The sequence below is a fragment of the Onychomys torridus genome, chromosome 4, assembly GCF_903995425.1.
Source record: "Onychomys torridus chromosome 4, mOncTor1.1, whole genome shotgun sequence".
In the NCBI taxonomy this organism is placed as follows: Eukaryota; Metazoa; Chordata; class Mammalia; order Rodentia; family Cricetidae; genus Onychomys; species Onychomys torridus.
This window is the reverse complement of record NC_050446.1, coordinates 30,646,450-30,665,274: the sequence shown is the minus strand read 5'-3', so window position 1 is coordinate 30,665,274 and position 18,825 is coordinate 30,646,450. Positions and strand designations below refer to the sequence as shown.

The 18,825-nt window shown below is 35.4% G+C and overlaps 2 protein-coding genes across 23 annotated transcripts in view; one reads left to right on the top strand and one right to left on the bottom strand.

The window, feature by feature from the left end:
• The window catches only part of Prpf40a (pre-mRNA processing factor 40 homolog A), a 48,913-nt gene extending 38,480 nt beyond the window's left edge, over positions 1–10,433 (top strand). For 7 of the 12 annotated variants that reach the window (XM_036183245.1, XM_036183247.1, XM_036183251.1 and 4 more), the window contains 11 exons: positions 117–250; positions 1,236–1,350; positions 1,524–1,615; positions 1,707–1,823; positions 2,094–2,231; positions 2,658–2,753; positions 5,205–5,291; positions 5,372–5,468; positions 5,579–5,640; positions 6,561–6,692; positions 8,117–10,433. In XM_036183245.1, the coding sequence (XP_036039138.1) occupies positions 117–250; positions 1,236–1,350; positions 1,524–1,615; positions 1,707–1,823; positions 2,094–2,231; positions 2,658–2,753; positions 5,205–5,291; positions 5,372–5,468; positions 5,579–5,640; positions 6,561–6,692; positions 8,117–8,209 (1,163 nt within the window). In that variant the 3' untranslated portion in view covers positions 8,210–10,433. Of the gene's footprint in view, positions 1–116; positions 251–1,235; positions 1,351–1,511; positions 1,616–1,706; positions 1,824–2,093; positions 2,232–2,657; positions 2,754–5,204; positions 5,292–5,371; positions 5,469–5,578; positions 5,641–6,560; positions 6,693–8,116 lie in introns of all 12 variants that reach the window. The other 5 variants (XM_036183246.1, XM_036183243.1, XM_036183250.1 and 2 more) reach the window with 1 other exon arrangement.
• A 3,133-nt stretch (positions 10,434–13,566) lies between these two features.
• The window catches only part of Fmnl2 (formin like 2), a 287,932-nt gene continuing 282,673 nt past the window's right edge, over positions 13,567–18,825 (bottom strand). For 4 of the 11 annotated variants that reach the window (XM_036183681.1, XM_036183685.1, XM_036183691.1 and 1 more), the window contains one exon: positions 13,567–15,506. In XM_036183681.1, coding sequence (XP_036039574.1) covers positions 15,397–15,506 — 110 coding nt within the window. In that variant the 3' untranslated portion in view covers positions 13,567–15,396. Of the gene's footprint in view, positions 15,507–16,876; positions 16,971–18,547; positions 18,672–18,825 lie in introns of those variants that run through there. The other 7 variants (XM_036183687.1, XM_036183690.1, XM_036183683.1 and 4 more) reach the window with 4 other exon arrangements.

Below are 18,825 nucleotides of genomic sequence, written 5' to 3'. Positions count from 1 at the left end.
ACAAGTATTTTTGAACACTGAATTTGAAGATTTTAAAGAGTTTAACACAAATGATTAAACTGCTTTCTTTGTTAATATTTTAAATTTACTTCTTTTTTATCTGAAAAATACTTCAGACATGGATAAAGAAGATGCACTAATATGCTTTGAGGAACACATCCGGGCTTTAGAAAAGGAAGAAGAAGAAGAAAAACAGAAGACATTGTTGAGAGAAAGGAGGCGGCAGCGTAAAAATAGGGAATCTTTTCAGGTAGAAAAATGCCTTTTCTAGTTTAGTCATTGAACTTCAGCAAGGATCTTGTTTCCAGTTGGCCGCATAGGCTTTGTTTTATACACTGTATGTTGAGCTCTTTAACGTCTGTGTTTTACATTTTGTTGTTGGATGTTTGAGCAAGGGAATATAGCAGGCTGCAGCAAACATTAACTTAAGCATAAAGTTGTAGCTGAGAGAAACAGCATGAGGACTGAGTGGAAGTAAGATGTGTAATGAGTGCTTTGTAGCAGTTGATACATGGTTCCAAAAGAACATGCTGTAGTACAGTTTAGATGTGTAATGGAATTAAGCACTTATATGGGCGTTTAAATACTTTGAGGAAAGTAATATATTCCTTATGACAATTTTTAGATTTATTTTATGAGTTTATTTCCTGCATGTATATATGCACTAATGTCCAGATCCCCTGGAACTGGAGTGAAAGGTGACTTTGAATTATCATGTGGGTGTTGGGAACAGAACCTGGGTCCTCGTCAAGAGCTGCAACTGCCCCAACCACAAAACCATCTCTTTAGTTGCCACACTTGTTTTTTAAAAAAATTGATCAAATTTGAAGTATCGGAGAGTTATACTATTTAAAAACAAGAACTATTTTATAAGACATACATATATTCATTCTTTAGCCTCATCATTTGAGGATAGATAATTCCAGTCATTTTAGCTTTCATTTTTAGTTAGATGCATACACAATATTTTATGGACTTTTTGTTTTTTAACTGTAAATGGTGATCTATATATTAAGGGACATGCAACTGAAGAATAGAAGGTTACGGTAGTGTTTGAAAGATCCCTTTCTTTGGTGGTTTGTTTATATTTATTTGTGGTGTAAAAGCATTTTTACTTCCATTAAATAGCAAATATTCTTTGTACCTAAACATATTGGATAACAAACATTTTTAACGTATGTTTCTATGTTATATTTCTAATGATTTTTCAAATGTATTTGTTTCCTTTCCAACAGATATTCTTAGATGAACTACATGAACATGGACAACTACATTCTATGTCCTCTTGGATGGAACTATATCCAACCATTAGTTCTGACATTAGATTCACTAATATGCTTGGTCAGCCGGGTGAGATTCTTTTCTTTTCAAACCTAAAATAGTAGTTGGAATGGATTGGAGGGTGGGGGGGCAGTGGTTGGAAGGGGAGGTATATGCTTTATTTTATGTTTGTTTTACAAACAAAAAGTAATTGCAGCTCTTGGTTAGAGCTAGCTTTTTGACTTCTTTAGTTTTTTCATTAGGATCAACTGCACTTGATCTTTTCAAGTTTTATGTTGAAGATCTTAAAGCACGTTATCATGACGAAAAAAAGATAATAAAAGACATTCTGAAGGTAAATAAGATACTTGTTCTTAACTATTTGAAAACATCGATTCATTTCTTGGAGTTCCATGTTATTTATAATAAGATCTCTGGTTTTATAGGATAAAGGATTTGTAGTTGAAGTAAACACCACTTTTGAAGATTTTGTGGCAATAATAAGTTCAACAAAAAGATCAACTACTTTGGATGCTGGAAATATCAAGTTGGCTTTCAATAGTGTAAGTGTGATTATTATAGATAATTAGCTTATTCATTTTAAAATTACTTAAAGTTGTAGGCTAGTGGAATAAGGTACTGTGAATAGGATTTATAAGGTAAAGAAAACAAAATGTATAAAGATGATGAACTGTTTTACCTTTTATTGTTATTGGTCAAATTAAAATATTTACAAATGACGTGGTACTACTTTTCGGGACAATGAATTATTTGAAATAGGACTTATACTCTCCTAACTTATACTCTCATAACTTGATATGATTTTTTGATAGTTACTAGAAAAGGCAGAAGCCCGTGAACGTGAAAGAGAAAAAGAGGAAGCACGAAAAATGAAAAGAAAAGAGTCTGCATTTAAGAGTATGTTGAAACAGGCTGCTCCTCCAATAGAGCTGGATGCCGTCTGGGAAGACGTATGTATACTTATAAATTGTCTATAACAGGAACTGTGCTTCACACTTGAAAGTAACCCTAACTTGTTTCTTGGGGACTTTAATACACTAAAATTATTCATAATCCATACTATATGTCAAAAGTTAGCTATGACTTGAATTAAGGAATAGTTAAAAATTGAACAGCCACTACCACCCCGGAGGCAGGATTTCTCTGTAGCCTTGCTGTCTTGTAACTCTGTGTAGGCCAGGGTGGCCTCAAACTCAAGAGGTCTACCTGCCTCTGCCTCCAGGTGTGCACCAACATTCCCTGCTAGAATTTTTTGAAAGAAGAAAAAAAAAAGGACTTTGGGGCTTATTACAGTTTTACCTATAGGTCAGATTCCTTTTAGTCATGATGATAAGATTTTCTTGGTGTTCATATATTAATTTCATATCATTTTTCAGATCCGGGAGAGATTTGTAAAAGAACCAGCATTTGAGGACATAACTCTAGAATCTGAAAGAAAAAGAATATTTAAAGATTTCATGCATGTGCTTGAGGTAATTCTTAGTTTGTTGTGGCATAAAAGGTGAAACTTTGAATTTCAAATGGTCAACTATCTTTCTTAACATGCACTGTTTTACAGTTCTGACCAAGGAGTGTGAGTGTTTTCTTCTGTAGAATTGTTTCAAGTGAAAAACAAGTTTGCATGGGCTGTTAAAGCTAGTGTCAGAGATTTGCTATTTGTTCAGAGTTAAAGAAGTTCAGCCATTTGTCAGCCACATAAATGAGCTAGTAGCTAGTAATAAGCCTCAGAATATACTAAATTTTTTTAATAGTGTTTGTTTCAGACATTATACTATATTAGATGTATGAACTAAATTCTCACAGCAAGACAATGCTGTTACAAATAAGCAAACTATGACAACATGAAGTAACTTTTGCAGGAAAGGGATTCCTGCCTATGTTATTCAACTCAGTCAGTGCTTTCAAAAAGGTCAACATGGAGCTAAGGACATGATTGAACAGGCAAGTGTGAGGACTGGAGTCCATATGCCCCCAGCATTCATAAATGCAGGGAGGACATGGTAGAATGCCTGTTATCCTGGTGGTATGGCTAGCTATAATAATAGAATCTCCTGTTTCTGGGTTCCAGTGAGCTGGACCCTGCTTCAATATAAGGTAGAGAACAATAAGTGTAAACTTGTGAATTCCACAAGCATATATATAGTTGCATGTGTGTTTGCACACACTGCACACTACTTGAGACCACACACATAGGTATACCACATTGAAATATACACATTTTTTAAAAGTTCACAGTTGAAGACAGCTAATGATTTATAACAAGCCAAAAGATAGCATATGTTTATTGTAGTGTTGGTGCGATAATTAAGCATATGAGTAATAGAATTATTATCTATTTCTTTGGCTTTGTTCTTGATTAATATCATGGTTAACAAATTATTTTCTCCTGTTACCATGAACTCATGCGGGCTTCCATATTGGTTCCCAACTGCCTCTATGACTGGTCTGTGTTGGCCTTTAGTTGTTTATACTACTCTGTACTTTAGACCAGTAGCATTTGTATTACTGAGGAGCCTCACAGAAATGTAGAACATCAGGCTCCATTTACAGAAATCTCATATCAATTAAAATTGTGTAATTTTAATCATACACAGATTCTGAAGCATTTGAATATATTTGAAATTTTGAGATGGTGTACAGTAGAGTGTATTACCTGTCTTTTCTTAATTCGGGAATCTAGGTGCTGAAGGAGATGGTCCAGTGGATAAGAGTTCCTGCTGTGGAAGCATTAAAAAATCAGTTTAAATCTCCAGCACCCACATGACAAGCTAAGCATGACTGTATGTGCCTATAAACCTAGCAGAGGGATGGCCGAAAGTAATTCTTATCAGCCAGCCCCCTTAACAGTGAGAGACCTGTCTCAGGAGAAAGGTTGAGGATATTAGAAGAAGATACCTGTGTCCTCATCTGACCTCTGAATGGGAACAGGGACCCTTACACTCTCATACATACACCACACACAATGACACACAAAGAATCCCCAGCTGTGTTTGGTGATTTTGAGCTGGAGCTAATGTAGTAAAGTGGTAAATGAAGTTAAATATGCTTCCAGACTTCGAGACTAGAGAAATTAGGCCTTGAGGCAGCATTCAATGAGATGAGATAGGTTCCGTCTTAGTCAGATTTTCCATCTCTGTTATTCGATCAAAGGTGTGTGGTTTTCAGAGCCATGGTAAGAATAAGGAGCTTTTACTGCAGCACCTCTCCTTTCTCCTCAGTAGCCTCAGAAGTATTTTATGACTGTGCATGCACATGTGGAAGTGTGCATGTGGAAGTCAGAAGAACACATCTAGGAGTTTGTTCTCTCCTGCTACCATTAGGTACCAGGGCTAGAACTTGGGTGTTGGTAGCAAAGCTCCTTCACATAGGAGCCATTTCATAACCGTCCACATGCCCACGATAACCTAACTGTTCAGTGTGACGAACACAACACAATGTTCTGTAAGCATTCCCTGTCTGAATAAGCAGGAAATGGTTCTCTAGATAAGAGAAAGAGGAATGGGTTTTATAAATCTCAGTTTAAGGATGGCTGTGAGGTTTTACTTTATCTTGGTGTTTGGCTTAGTTTACTAACCAAAACTAGCCAGATTAGTCAGCAAAGTGCCTGAATGTATTATATCTCATCATTATGGAAAGAAGCTATACCTTTCTAGGATGTAATAGTTTTCCCTACCAACCTTTGCCTTTGTCATTTTGACAAAAAGTACATCACTTTGTAAAATGTTTAAATACCTAAATGAGTAGTTATAGAAGAACTAATAAAAATAGGGAAAAAAAATGGTTTCTTGTATAATCATTGGGTACTTTATCCTAAACAAGGTATTTTCTTTTGAAGATCTCATGTGCTGAACTTGTCACATTTCCTTGTGACTGGATATGTAAAGCAAGTACAGTTCTCTAAAGTTTTTCTCTTGCCACTCTAGCATGAATGTCAACATCATCATTCAAAGAACAAGAAACATTCTAAGAAATCTAAAAAACACCATAGGAAACGCTCCCGCTCTCGATCGGTAAGGAAATAAATTGGCTGGCACACTATACCAGAACATTTGTGAGTGTTATTATGAACGAATTTACATATATTGTTTAGGGATCAGATTCAGATGATGATGATAGCCATTCAAAGAAAAAAAGACAGCGATCAGAGTCCCATTCTGCTTCAGAACATTCTTCTAGTGCTGAATCTGGTGAGTATTTCTTTTTTTTTTTTTTTTTTTTTTTTTTTTAACTAAACCGTGACACTTTGATTTCCTCATATTCTGATGGTTTTTTTTTTTCCCCTTTCTGTGCTTTGCAGAGAGAAGTTATAAGAAATCAAAAAAGCATAAGAAGAAAAGCAAAAAGAGGAGACATAAATCTGTAAGAAAGTTTCTATATTTTAACAATTCCAAGGTTTTGATCTAGAAAGGGTTCATAGGGCCTTCTTATAATCTAATTCTGTACATGTGTAGGTCTTTTGCCTTAATCTTCCATTAAAATCACAAGCTTCGGAAAAAAAACCAAACACCAGTGTTAGGATTCATACCCTGATCTTTCAGTTTTAAAAAGGGAGGAGAGAGTGTGTGTGTATGTGCATGGGAGTGCACAAATGTTCAAACATCTTCTCTTCTGCTGTTGTAGGATACGTATTAGGTTTACACAGGAGTTTAAATAACTTGTTTCTCAGTAATAATTTTGAGGAAGAATTATGCCCCTGTCAACCTTGTACATACTAAGTGAACAGCTAGTTAGCAGCATCTTTATACATATCTAAATAAACCATAGTTAAATTTGTTTGAAAAATGTACGTGAATTAAAGGGTGTATTTATTGAGGGTATGTGTGTGTGAGAGAGAGAGACAGAGACACTCTGGATCCTAAAGAATGAGTGATATCTCTATAGGTACACATAGGTGTAATCTGGTGGTGAGGCTTTTAATGGTGGTTTACCCTATCCCAATGTATCCTTCCTGTGGGAAACACTGTTCCTGCCTCCCATGAACATTGGAGAAATTCCGTGAAATCCTGGGTTCAAAGTGGGCTGTGATGGTACACACCTTTAATCCCAGCATCCAAGTTTGAGGCCAGACTGGTTTCCAGGGAGGGGGTTCCAGGACAGCCAGGGCTACACAGAGAAGAAACCCTGTCTCAAAAATTCTTAAAAACAAAACAAATTACATTTTACCTCTCTACACCTAACCTAATAAGTGTAATATTCTTAAAAATAAAATTATTTATGCAGGTAATATTTAACAGAGTGTTATTATCAAAATTCTGACATGTTAGTTTTTATTTACATAGGATTCTCCAGAATCAGATACTGAACGAGAGAAGGATAAGAAAGATAAAGATCGGGAAAGTGAAAAAGACAGAAGTAGACAGAGATCAGAATCAAAACACAAATCACCTAAGAAAAAGACTGGAAAGGATTCTGTAAGTACTTAGAATTGTGTCTTTCCTGAATTTGCAAAAATAAAAATGGAGGCCCATTTAAAACCAGATGGTGTTTAAAGGATAGGCTTTTTGTCTTAGGTCTGTTAACCTTAAAGAAAAGATGAAACTCTCTTCACTGCTTCTCATAAATGACCATCTGTTTGAGTCTCTTTGATTTATATTCCTTAAACAAAAACAGTTAACAGCACAAAATATTTGTCACTTTAAATTGGAAAGAAGAGATATATTCTGAATGGTGCACTATCACTAAAAAGTACTTTGGACACTCTCTCTTTGATTTTCAAATTATCAGGGTTTTGTTTTTGCTTGTTTTTTTGAAACAGGGTTTCTCTGTGTAGCCCGGCTGTTCTGGAACTCAGAGATCTGCCTACCTCTCTCCCTGCTGAGTGCTGGGATTGAAAGGTGTGTGCAACTATGCCTTGCCCTCTCTCTATAAAATTTACAAGGCTCAAGTCAGGGTTTCTCTAAATGTCCACAGTTATTGTGGTTTATAACTCTAGTCTCAAGAAGTAGCATTCCAGCAGCTAATAAAGACGGATGGAGAGTGATGGCAGGGCGTACAGTAGCACCAGCCTTCTTGGTTTCACCAATTCCTTGGATAAATAAAAGTGGCTTTGCCTGTGAGTCATCAGTGAAGAGATGTCCTACATCTTGCATCAGAATATTCTGGTCTATTAGTATAATGTTATGTGTAGTTGTTGTTTATTAATTATTGTTTTCTTGCTTTTTATTAATTTTCTACAATGTAATTTGGTCATATTCAACCCCTTTCAGCAACTCTTCCCAGATCTACCCCATTTTTTTTTAATCTTTATATATGAATCTGATTCACAACTTCCATGAAGAGTGAATCATCCTCTATATTTATTTCTTCAATATCAGTGGTTTAAACAAAACATCTTAAAGGTGCACTCCACTTTTCAAGGGTTGTATCTTAAAGATGATGCAGTATTAATTTTATTTAGTTTAAATCTTGTCTGCTTATTTGAGCATAAGATTTCAAACATTAAAATCTAAACCTTAAATTATTTTACAAGATTACCCAAAAATCTATGTAATTAGCAAAGAACATACTGCCTAGGAAGTGGCTTCCATTAAGTAGGGATGTTTCATATTTAATTGTGTATAAGGAAGGAATATATGTACAATTTTTCCTTGATTACATATTTTAATATAAACTGAAGTAGTGCCATGTATAATCCCAGTCTTCATATTTTTCTCTTATTGACATCCAAGGAATGCTTAATAACCCATTGTTGGGCTTTGGAGCAAAGTATCAGTTTTAAAATCCTGTGAAATGTGTTCCTGTGAATGAAACTCATGTCTAGTTTGGACTCTATGGTTAATATTTTCTTAATATCTTCAGGATTAACTAACTGTAATTATGCTGAATGTCTTTGCAGGGTAACTGGGATACTTCTGGCAGTGAACTGAGTGAAGGTGAATTAGAAAAGCGCAGAAGAACCCTTTTGGAGCAACTGGATGATGATCAATAAATTATACCAAATATATGTTTATAGTATGATTTAAAGTCTAATTCAGACCAGGGATTATTTTAAGTTCAATTTACATAACACTGGGTTTTAATTGTGTCACAGGAAAAAAAAGTGCATTTATGTATTGTTATTGTGGACTTTATAAAAGCAAAGGAAATTGAAAATAACTTGATTCTGTATCAAGAATCATATTTTCCTATGGTCATAACTGTCTTTCTGTGACCCTTTCCTAGGGCACTGCAGGATGGATTAAAAGTGGCAATTTACTGATAGCTGCAGACGTCTCTACTTTGTTCTAAGTCATGAGGGGATTTGATTTACTTTATAGAAGTTGGATTTTGAAGATACAATGAACATTTTTTTGATAATGTAGTACAAAAAAAAGCACCAGCAACCCATGATCAGACTGCTTTTTTGTGCACTACTGAACTGATGGAAGCCAATGTGATCTTTTATGGTGAGCTCTTAAAAAAAGGTGTTTTTGATGGAAACTTGGTAGACCTTTTACTGGCTGTGCTGATGAGCACTGCTGTAATAAAGCCACCATTATTTTTATGAAACATCTGAATTCATTTAAAAAAGGCTATGAGGGCATTATTTTGAGCATCTATTTTGAAGTGATGTTTTAAAATAGCTAACATCAAATCAAATTGTAAATTACTTTAAATATACTGCCTTAAGGACCTACTAAAGAATGTGCCACCAAACTTTTGGGTGATAGTTGAAATATCCTTGTAGTGGGGAAAGAAAAATCAATGTTGACTTAAACATTTTCTTTGAATTTTTAATCCAATCTTTCTCTTTCACTTTTTTTTTTATTCCATTGAGGAGGTTGTAAATTGCCTTCCTTACTCACTAAGAAGTATTGACTCCATGGTACACAGTCTAAAGCATTTCTGATTTCAATATTTTTGTACATTTTTATCTATTATTAAACCTTCTCTTGTAGTGTGCACTAGTGGTTATTTCTACATAAACTACTCAGCTCTAAGGAAATTGTATGATCATTTACAAGCTAATAAATCCCTAAAATTTTGTTTCATCCTACCCATGCTAGCTACATTAATTTCCTTTTATAATATTTATGAATATAAATCAGTACATTTGAGGTCCTTAGTGTTTTCACTTATAAATTTCCTATGGAATATTTTAGAAAGGCAATGGCTTAAGATAGAATACTCTTTACATGCTAACTTTTGGAAGGTTAGTGATGTGATTTATACTATTTTCCTTCAGTGCAGGAGGGCTTTGGTTTTTGTGTGCATATGTGTTGTTTTGTTTTTTTGTTAAGTATTTAGCACTTAGTCTTCAGTATTGTCTTAGGTATTATCTTTGTTCTTTTAATTTGGACTTGCTGAGATTGTCTTTCAGGCTGAGATTTAAACAGAATATAAATTGTTTCATTGCCCTTTAAATGAGTTGGGACAGATCAGAACAACTGTTTTTCCATCCTGTCCAGTGTTTTAATTAAATCTAGTGGTCACTTTAAAAACTCAGAAAAGGGAGATACTTTGTTTCTAAACTTCTCATTGCCATGTCATTTTCTGTTATGAAATAAGACATGACTTTGTGAAAAAGATCATTATCTTTGAGAAAAATGTAAAATAATCGAAGTGCTTGCTTGAGATTAGTTCCCCATTATATGTCACTCAACATATCTAACAACTTTGGCAACAGAACTTCCTTGAATTTGATTGTCAAAGGTCCCAATTTAGTAGTAGTCAAGATTGCTAATGAGTCTGAACACTTGACATGAAGATCAGAGTGAGTCATTAAATCATGCATATGATATTGGGAGGTAAACCAGTAAGTAATGTTTCATAAGAAAAATTAGAATCTGTAAAACATGTTTTAATTCCATGAATGGTTTTTAAAGTACAACTTTAAATTTTTGATATATTTGAATAAAAAGCTATTGATGTGTTTTGTTTTAGCATGTCCTCAAAATAGATTTCTGTATTTCTTATAATTTCTTCATATTTTCAGACCCCTATAAAACATTATAAATTACTCCTGCAGTTAACCTATGCAAACCAGACATAGCAAAAAAGTTATTATCTTGATTAAACAGATTTTTAAAGGCAGTTCTTGTGTTACTGCGAACAGATCAGTATCATTACAACCCTATTGATTTAAATAGAAGTTTTATCTTAGTGTATTGAAGTTTTACTTTAGGAAACTGGAACTGTAATATCCTTGCTATAAAACGTGTAAATCAAGTCTATCCCATTGTCTTCTCTTGATTATCCCATTCAAAGAACTTCAGTTAGAAAAATGTAGTGTGAAGGTACTAAATCTTTGGATATTTTAAATCCACTAGATATTTCTAAATCTTGAAAAGATTTGGCAAAAGCTGACTTATCTTTGAATATTTGTTCTTCTAGATTTGAATCTGATTTATTCAAATGGGAAAGCATTTGTTTATATTATTTCAGTTAAGACTAGGGGCTCTGATGTTGAAACTTGATTTTTTCTCAGCATCACTATAATTAAGCTTGCTAATGTATTTAATATCAGGCAAAATTTTGGCCTTGGATTTTGATATTCTTATTTTCTCCTATTCCATCCCTTTTATGTTGAGGAAAATTTGTAAGAGTAGTTAGTGTGACCAATCTAGCATGAGGATAGTTCGCAGTCTTTCCAAATGAATTTCAGTACTGTGACAGGACTATCAATTTCATTGTTTAAAATGTTACTGTTTATTTCAACATGTAAAACTTGTGTCTTCTGGTAAGTTTGATAAATGACTAGTCACAGTCATTCCATCTTTTGGATTTTTCTTAAGTGGGGCCTGATGTTGACTAGCTGTGAAACAACAAAATGGATATTCCTAGAGTGCTAAGAACAACTGAAAAGCCTATGTGTGTTTTTCTGTGAACTCTATGTATGTAGTTCCAGATTGTAGTGGCTGGTTTCATTCATTCATTTATAGGCTTTCATAAGCATTTGCTAAATGCTCCTGGTTGTACTCCAGTGCTAAAAGTTGACTAAGTGTTAATTAGACATTTTGGATCCGGAAGAGGAAAATTGGATTTACATTTTGTGTAAGCATTCTAATCAGATAATACTTAGGGAAGAATTATGAAGAATGACTTGAAGATTATAGAATTTTAACATAAAATGATGTATAAATAAAAAATTTTAAGTTTTAAAAAGAATTTAACAGAAATGAAAAACTAGAATTAATTCCTTAAATATATTTTCCTTTGAGGAATCTCTCAGTACCAGATTTTTAATTGAACCTACCTTCCTCTTCTAGGTTAAACTACACTTGATTTATTTACAAAAATGGAAAGAAAAATTATGCTATAATTTTTTTTCATGGAACTACAAGAAGCTTATGTTTTCTGATAATGACATTTGCCAGACTAACAATGATTCTCTATTTATTTATTCTGATGTCACTGGTAGTCAACATAAATTCCTTGCCTGGTATTTATCTCTTTCTTTCACTACTGTGTGTGTGTGTGTGTAGTCTGTTAATTAATTAGGACTGTACCTGGCACAGTAGGCACTTAACAAATAGATGTAAATTATCAGTTGATACATGTACTGATCTAGGACCATAGCATCCCATCCTCCATATTAATGGGCTTAAACCGGCATCATTGCAATTAAACCATACAACTCAGAACTGATGCCTCATTCAAAATCTATAAAAACGCCTAGTGACTATAACTTAGGAAGTGTCCAAAGTTTAATGAGAACATAAAATTCAGACTTACAAGATGCAAACATTTTAGGTTTTAAAAAATGGGATAAGTCATGGTAACATGATAGCATCCATTTATAGCTCACTTCAGAGAGAAAATGAAAGAAGTCCTATTCTTTGCTTAGCTGTCCTCCATTTTAGTTTGTTTTCCAGATGCTGTCCCTAAACCTGCTGTACTCACAGCAGGAATTGAGATTGAGTGGATTATAATTCAAGGGCATCTTGTGTAATTCATCTTTGACAGTGATTACCCTAGTCCAATTAATGTTTACAATTCAGAGAAACAGGCTAGCCCACAGCCCTGCTCCTCTGTCTATGGAGCAGATCACATTCAAGCTAAGCCATTTTTTGATACTATGCTGTGATTGTTACTAGATTATCTACCTGTTACTGATACTTTTTTGTTTGTTTTTTTGGTCCTAACTATTAACATTTTGGGTAGGTGTTAGGCTTCTTGCCTTCCTCTACAACTGAACAGAGGACTTGTTCAAAAAGGTGAGTAATTGGGAAAAGGTTTCTCTTTTCTATGTAATCACCAGATTTTTACTTCTGTTTATATATTTTCTTGATGTAAAGAACCTCGTAGCTTTAACAGTAGACTTTTTGTAAATAGAAAAATGGCATATTTTATTAAATAAGTTGGATTTGTGTCGCCGTTTTTCTTTTAAGTCTCTGCCCACAGCAGTTCTTTGCTGTGGGTTGAAGTGACCACAACCTTGTCTCTCAGTGCAGTACTCACTTAAAAAGGTAAACCTTGCTCTCCCCAAAGATCCACCAACACAACCTTATGCTTGTTATTCAAATCTTTTCATGAAAATGGAATCTTGTGTTGATAAATTATATTGGCATATTGAATAAAAACTAGAGTGAAAGTCAGCACTCAAGAGGCAGAAGCAGGCAGATGTCTTGAGTTGAGGCCAGCCTGGTCTATTAAGGAAGACCCAGGACAGGGCTACACAAAGAAACCCTGCCTTGGGTCGTTGCAGGTGAACATGACCAAAAACAGAGTGAACAGAATTTTATCATACTAAATAGACTAGTAGACTAAAATATTTATCTGCTATTATAAATTTTGGTAATTCTGCAGAAGTTGCCCAATTTTACAAAATGTATGTTAAACACCAAAGCAGAATCAGTGATCAGATAGATACTAGGTTACATTTTGTATCCAGTAGAAATTGACTTAAGGGTCACAGGGCAGTGCATTGACTTGTGTGTGTCTATGCACAAACACTGGGTGAAAGCATACTGAATTCTAAGTTAGTTGGTAGTAGAGCACTTGCCAAGCATATGCAAGGGCCTGGGCTAGCTCCGAAACAAAACAACAAAGACCACAAATAACAAAAGGCTCTAAACCTAACCAAACCTTCCGTTGAACTTTACTGCTGTAGGTAAGGTCTGAAAATATTCCAAATATGTAAAACGGTTAGTTAAAATGTTTTAAACATTTTACCAGTAAGCCAGGTTCCTTTCACCACAGCATGTGGGAAACTGGGGCAGGAGAGACATGGGGGAGCAATTTTTCTAAAATATACTCCACTTGGGTTCTAAACTGCAATAACAAGCTATCTGTTTTTAATAATAAAAATCCATATAAAACAAAACCATAAAATACACAATTCAAGGATTACAGCATATGACAGAATAGTAGTGTAAATAGTTTATTTGCTCAAATGGCATGAAAAGACCAGAAAAGTAACATGAATTGCTTTTATAAAACATTTCTAATATTGCTAAGAAGCAGGATCACTAATAGACAAACAAAAGAATATGCCAGCATTATTGTCTGTTTGTATATTAGGAAATGAGCAATTTTTTAAGCAAATGCACACCTTTGGAAAATAGCTGATTTCCTTGATAAAATGTCCAATATTATGATCAAATTAATATATTCATCAAAATGGATGACTCAACAAAAAGACAACAATCCTGGCATGTTCTTTTAAAACTATACATTTATGAATGTGCCATCAGGTGGCCATTAAAAAGGGATCTGTAAATAGGCATACTACTGTGAAATGTGGTAACTGACTCTTAAATTGTCCTTGTAGTTAAATATATATATTTTAAAAAAACTATAAGTTAAAGTAACATTCAGATTGTGTAGCATAGGTTGATGAACATTTTTAAACAATATTTACAGGATTACTCGGGGCTTAGGTAGGAATTAAAAGAGAATTGTAAAAACCATAAAAAACTGCACCAATCTTATAGCAAAATATCTGTACATTTTAAAAGATATAACTACACATCCATGAAAAAGGGGACCTTCACCAAGGGGGTTCACATGAACACAAATTCAGCGGTTAAATACTATACAATAATTTTTACAATTAATATACTGATGTACCAACAAGGTAAGCCAGAAACAGTTTGTATTATGAGAAGTACAAATTTAGCTTCAGTCCAGTCTTTGACTTTGGAATGGATCAAAATGCCTTGCCAGTGAGGAAGTAAAAATGTGACTTAACCATTTAAACCTATCAATATAATTTAAACTTAATGTTAATTTTCTAAAACCTAATTGGAAATTCTCATAAGTGAGAAATACATAAAGCAATTCAGCCTTGATAACTTAATGTCAGCTGTATCAGTATCCTTCGGTTTACAAAAGGAAAAAGAAAAAGGCCCTTGGATTGTCAGAAGAGAATAAGGCCAGGTTCCAACATTACACTAACACATGTAATTTTGTGTTACTGATAGAGCTTGTGGTAAATTCTCCCTGACTAACAAGGCACCAATTTCTGTTCTAAGAATGGACCCATAATGGTAATTTTAGAATTAATAAATATATTTGTGTTATTAAAAGCTGCCTCTAGCTTAAGAACACAGTTTCTGCAATAAGTCTTACAATGTTTTATGCCATTCTGCAGTCATACAAGTGAACGCCTTTGTGCATGGTGCACAGAAACAACATGAGACAAGACAGACTCCTAGTGGTACTGCAGTTGCATCCTGGTTGTACTTTGCTGGGCCTTCATAATAGAAGGACATTATCCTGTGCCAGTTTCCTTCTCCCTTGTTACAAGTCCTTAAAGATACAGTTGATGAGTATGGCTCGAACACACAATTTCTTAGAAGACTTCTCAGCAAAGGAAGGCCATAGCAAACACATCCCTGTTATTTACAAATTACCAGGAAGCCAGGGTGGGCCATAAGGGACAGTCACAATGGCAAATAATGAATTTAATATGAAATTTACATTTTGGTTAAAAAACTGAGTAACATACTGATGTAAAAAGATTTAAGTCAAATTCTATTGCTTTGATTAATCTGAGCAAGTTACTTCCAATTTTAGGCACTTGTTAACAGGGGTTAAAAGGAGAACCCATTGTTTTTAATTTCTATGTGTTTACTAAATCTGAGCCCTTAAGGAAATTTTATCTGTATTGAAGGCTGCAGCTAAATGGTAGTAGCACATAAAGTTCACATCGGCAGTTTCATGTACACCCTCTCATGAAGGCTGGTCTCGGGGTCACATTGTTATTTCTGCACCATTAATAGAACGCAAGTTCTGATCATCAAAGCGCCGCCTCACACTTCGTCTCACCGCATCGGCTCGTCTATATGGTTGGTTTCTAAGATCTGGAAGAGGAGAATGCCAATGAAAGAAGAGCAACCTCAAATGTGTCTTAGCAAGACAAAGGCCAGTGGCAGCCAGTCAAAGCAGCTTGTGTGGAGTCAACTAATGGGCCCTTCCAACCCATTGAGCATTGAACCAAAGACATTTTGCCTTTAGAATTTACAATTAAAATAAGATGTAATACTGGTAGGATTCTGAAATTTAGAAATTTTTCTATCACGGTCAGTATCTTAGCTAGTTGAAGTATTTTGAAATGTTTCTCCAACCGGAAGCAGCTGTGCTCAGTCTTCCTAGGGCATCTTAAATATCAAAAGATTACAATGATCTTAATGCAAAACTCACAAAGCAAACTGTTTTGACTGCAGTTTTAACAAGAATACACCAGAATACTGCAGAAATAGGTTCCTTTGTACCTCTTTAGGTAGCTGAGAACAGTTTTTTATGAATTAGAAATAATACTCAATACCTCACTCTCTTATTGGTCTTTCCTCCACCTATTATGTTTGTGCTCTAATCTGTAGGGAGAATCTAGTCTATTGCTAATGCAAGACAGACTGGTATTTAAAAAGCTGTGAATGAGTAAATCAGACTAGTGCATTCTGGTTGAAGGAGACTGCTTTAAAGGGATGAAATGAAGTAACATGAAGTAAGCCCTCTTAGTATGAAGGCATGCTTTTTATGAATAAGACTGATAGTCTAGTCTAGCATGTATACTTTGGATAGAGTTAAAACATAACAAAACAAAAAGGTGTGTAGTGTGTAGTAGTAATTAAAGGGAAAATTGGCAGCATTGTAGACTTATACTAGGCAACATACTATGTTTACAAAACATTTAAAATGGGCATCTAATATTTTAAGTTGATGGTTTACATAGAAACCAGTATTTGGTGAACATGTCTATAAGGCAAAAATCAAACCCTCTTTGGTTTGTCCCCAAGAGGCTTGTTAACTTGTGGCTCCTAAATCACTACAAATTGTGGCCCTTCCCATACTCCTTTTCAGTCTTAACCAAAACATAGGTACACAGTTTTTCTGGTGGTTTTGGCCCTGTGGTTTTGGGATCCTCAGATGAATTATTTGTAAAATTCCTGATCTTTCAAAATCTGTGGATCATCTTCCCTGGACAGTGCCCATTGTACCTATCCAGATAAAACCAGAGTTAACCAACTTGAAGACCAAAAACCAAAAGCAAGTACAATCAGCTATTTTGCCAAGCCATCACAAAAGAATGGGAAAGCCAGCTGAAAAAGCTACACGTTATTAAACGTGAGGCACAAAGACTGGTCAGATTCTCACCAGTATTACCCTTAACCATAAATAACCCTTGGACTGCATATAGAAAGGAGGAAGCTAAGTAAAAAGTGATGCTTGCCAGCTCTGTGTATCCTCCACCACCGGTGTGCTAGAAGAAATCCTTACCCTCGAGTGAACATTTGGAAATTTAGTGATATTATTCTTCTTTAAGGCTAAACAGAAAACAAAAAAACACAAAATGATGGTTAAGTAAAAATGGGATGAAAACAGAAAGCAACTCAACTTAGTGCTTAACATTGCTGGGTATGTTAGCTAACAGAAGGCATGAGCTTTTACTACAGGTTGTGTTAGGTAAAACAAGGGAAGGATGAGTGTCTTCCCACCCAACCCTGATCACCCAGTTTCAAGCTGCTTTGAAGATTGGCTCCAGAAAGATAGACAGTTGAGCCGCAAACAGCCAAGCAGATGAGAGTTTTCAGTCTGTTAATGAGCACTGGTGGGTAAGTACACTACAGAGCAGGCAATGACAGTGACATTTTCTGATTAAATAACAAGCACACCTAGCAAATACAATTCACAGAATAGTTGTGCCACAAAACACCCAGTTCCATGTCAATCTCAGCACAGGAGATAGTCAATGGCTACTGACAATTGGTAGTATGTTCTTTGTCTCTTTTGTAAGCAACTATACACGCATATATTTGCTCCTTTTTTAATCAAAAACACTAAGCTCGGGAAATTACTTGTGCAAATCTTATACCTGTCCCATTTTCAAGTGCTAAGAAAAACTATTCTCCATCTTTCTGCCGCCACTCCTAACAAGCCCATCTAGCTGTGACCTTGTCGCAAAAAAAGTACTCTGATTTGACATGGAACAGAGTTACCATGAAGGGATATGACAAAGACAGTGGGGAGCTCTGTTGCTTGCACATCCTGCCTTGCATCTCTGCTCCAATATGGAACTGCTGCAGATAGCTGAAATAGGGCATGACAGTGAATAGAGGTCACCTGCCCAGGGTAGGTTTGTGAGGCCAAAAATTGCTGATGTCAGTGTTTCCAAGACTATATGCTGAAAGGGTCCCCAATGTAAAGTTCGTATTGAGAACCAGCACACTTAGGACTATATAAGGGATTGGAGAAAGCCCTAATTTGCAGTTGTGCTTAATACAGGTCCTTATGTAAATGCAGCTTTAGAGCCTTTCTCATTTTCATACATAGTATGGATGATTTTATTATCTTGGGGCAGGGGGAGCAATATGTACCATGGTTCAGGTGTGGAAGTCAGAGCAATTGCCAAAATTGGTTCTTTCCTTTCATCATGTGTGTACTGGGGGCTCAATCTTAGTTGTCAGGCTTTGTGGCAGGCACCCATGGGAGCCATCCCAGTATTCCCTGCCCTTTCATTTTCTGAGCACTTCTTTACAGTATATCATTTTATTACCATGGTAGCTCAGAATAAGGGTTGTGGAGGAAGGTGTTATCTGTAAACATGGTAGGGAACAGTAAATAAATCAGTAAACACTGGCCTTAATTTTGCATTCAAAGATATTAGTCCCCAGCAAGTGTTTCTATTAACTGTCACCCACATTCACATCATTGCAGGAATGTGGTTACATACATGTACTGAGTGTGGCAGTAAGAGTGTACAGTAGTGACTGAAATACAAAACCATGCAGCATGAAGACAACACAAAAGGTAGAATGAAGAAGATGGCATTCCATAGTGCTTGGTCCTAAGATGTGGGGGTTTAGGGGTGGAATAAGAAGTTTAAAAAAAAATCTATAGCAACCTTTTAATAGTATCAGGTGACAGAGCAATAGTTTAGTAATGGTATTCCTCAGTGAGAACAGGTTCGCAGAAAAACCGAGACCCACGTTTGGCGGTGCGAGCAGTAAAGGGCACAGTCTTCAGCACTGCATTGAGAATGACAGCCAGACAACAAGAGAGTAAAAAGCCAGGATCTATGGCATTAGTATATGGTTAGTGTAAGAGGAAGGCTAAGAGAGAAGTCAATATGTATTCAAGTTCGTTAAAGTCCAGAAGAAAGTCTGGGACTCGGAGGGTGGG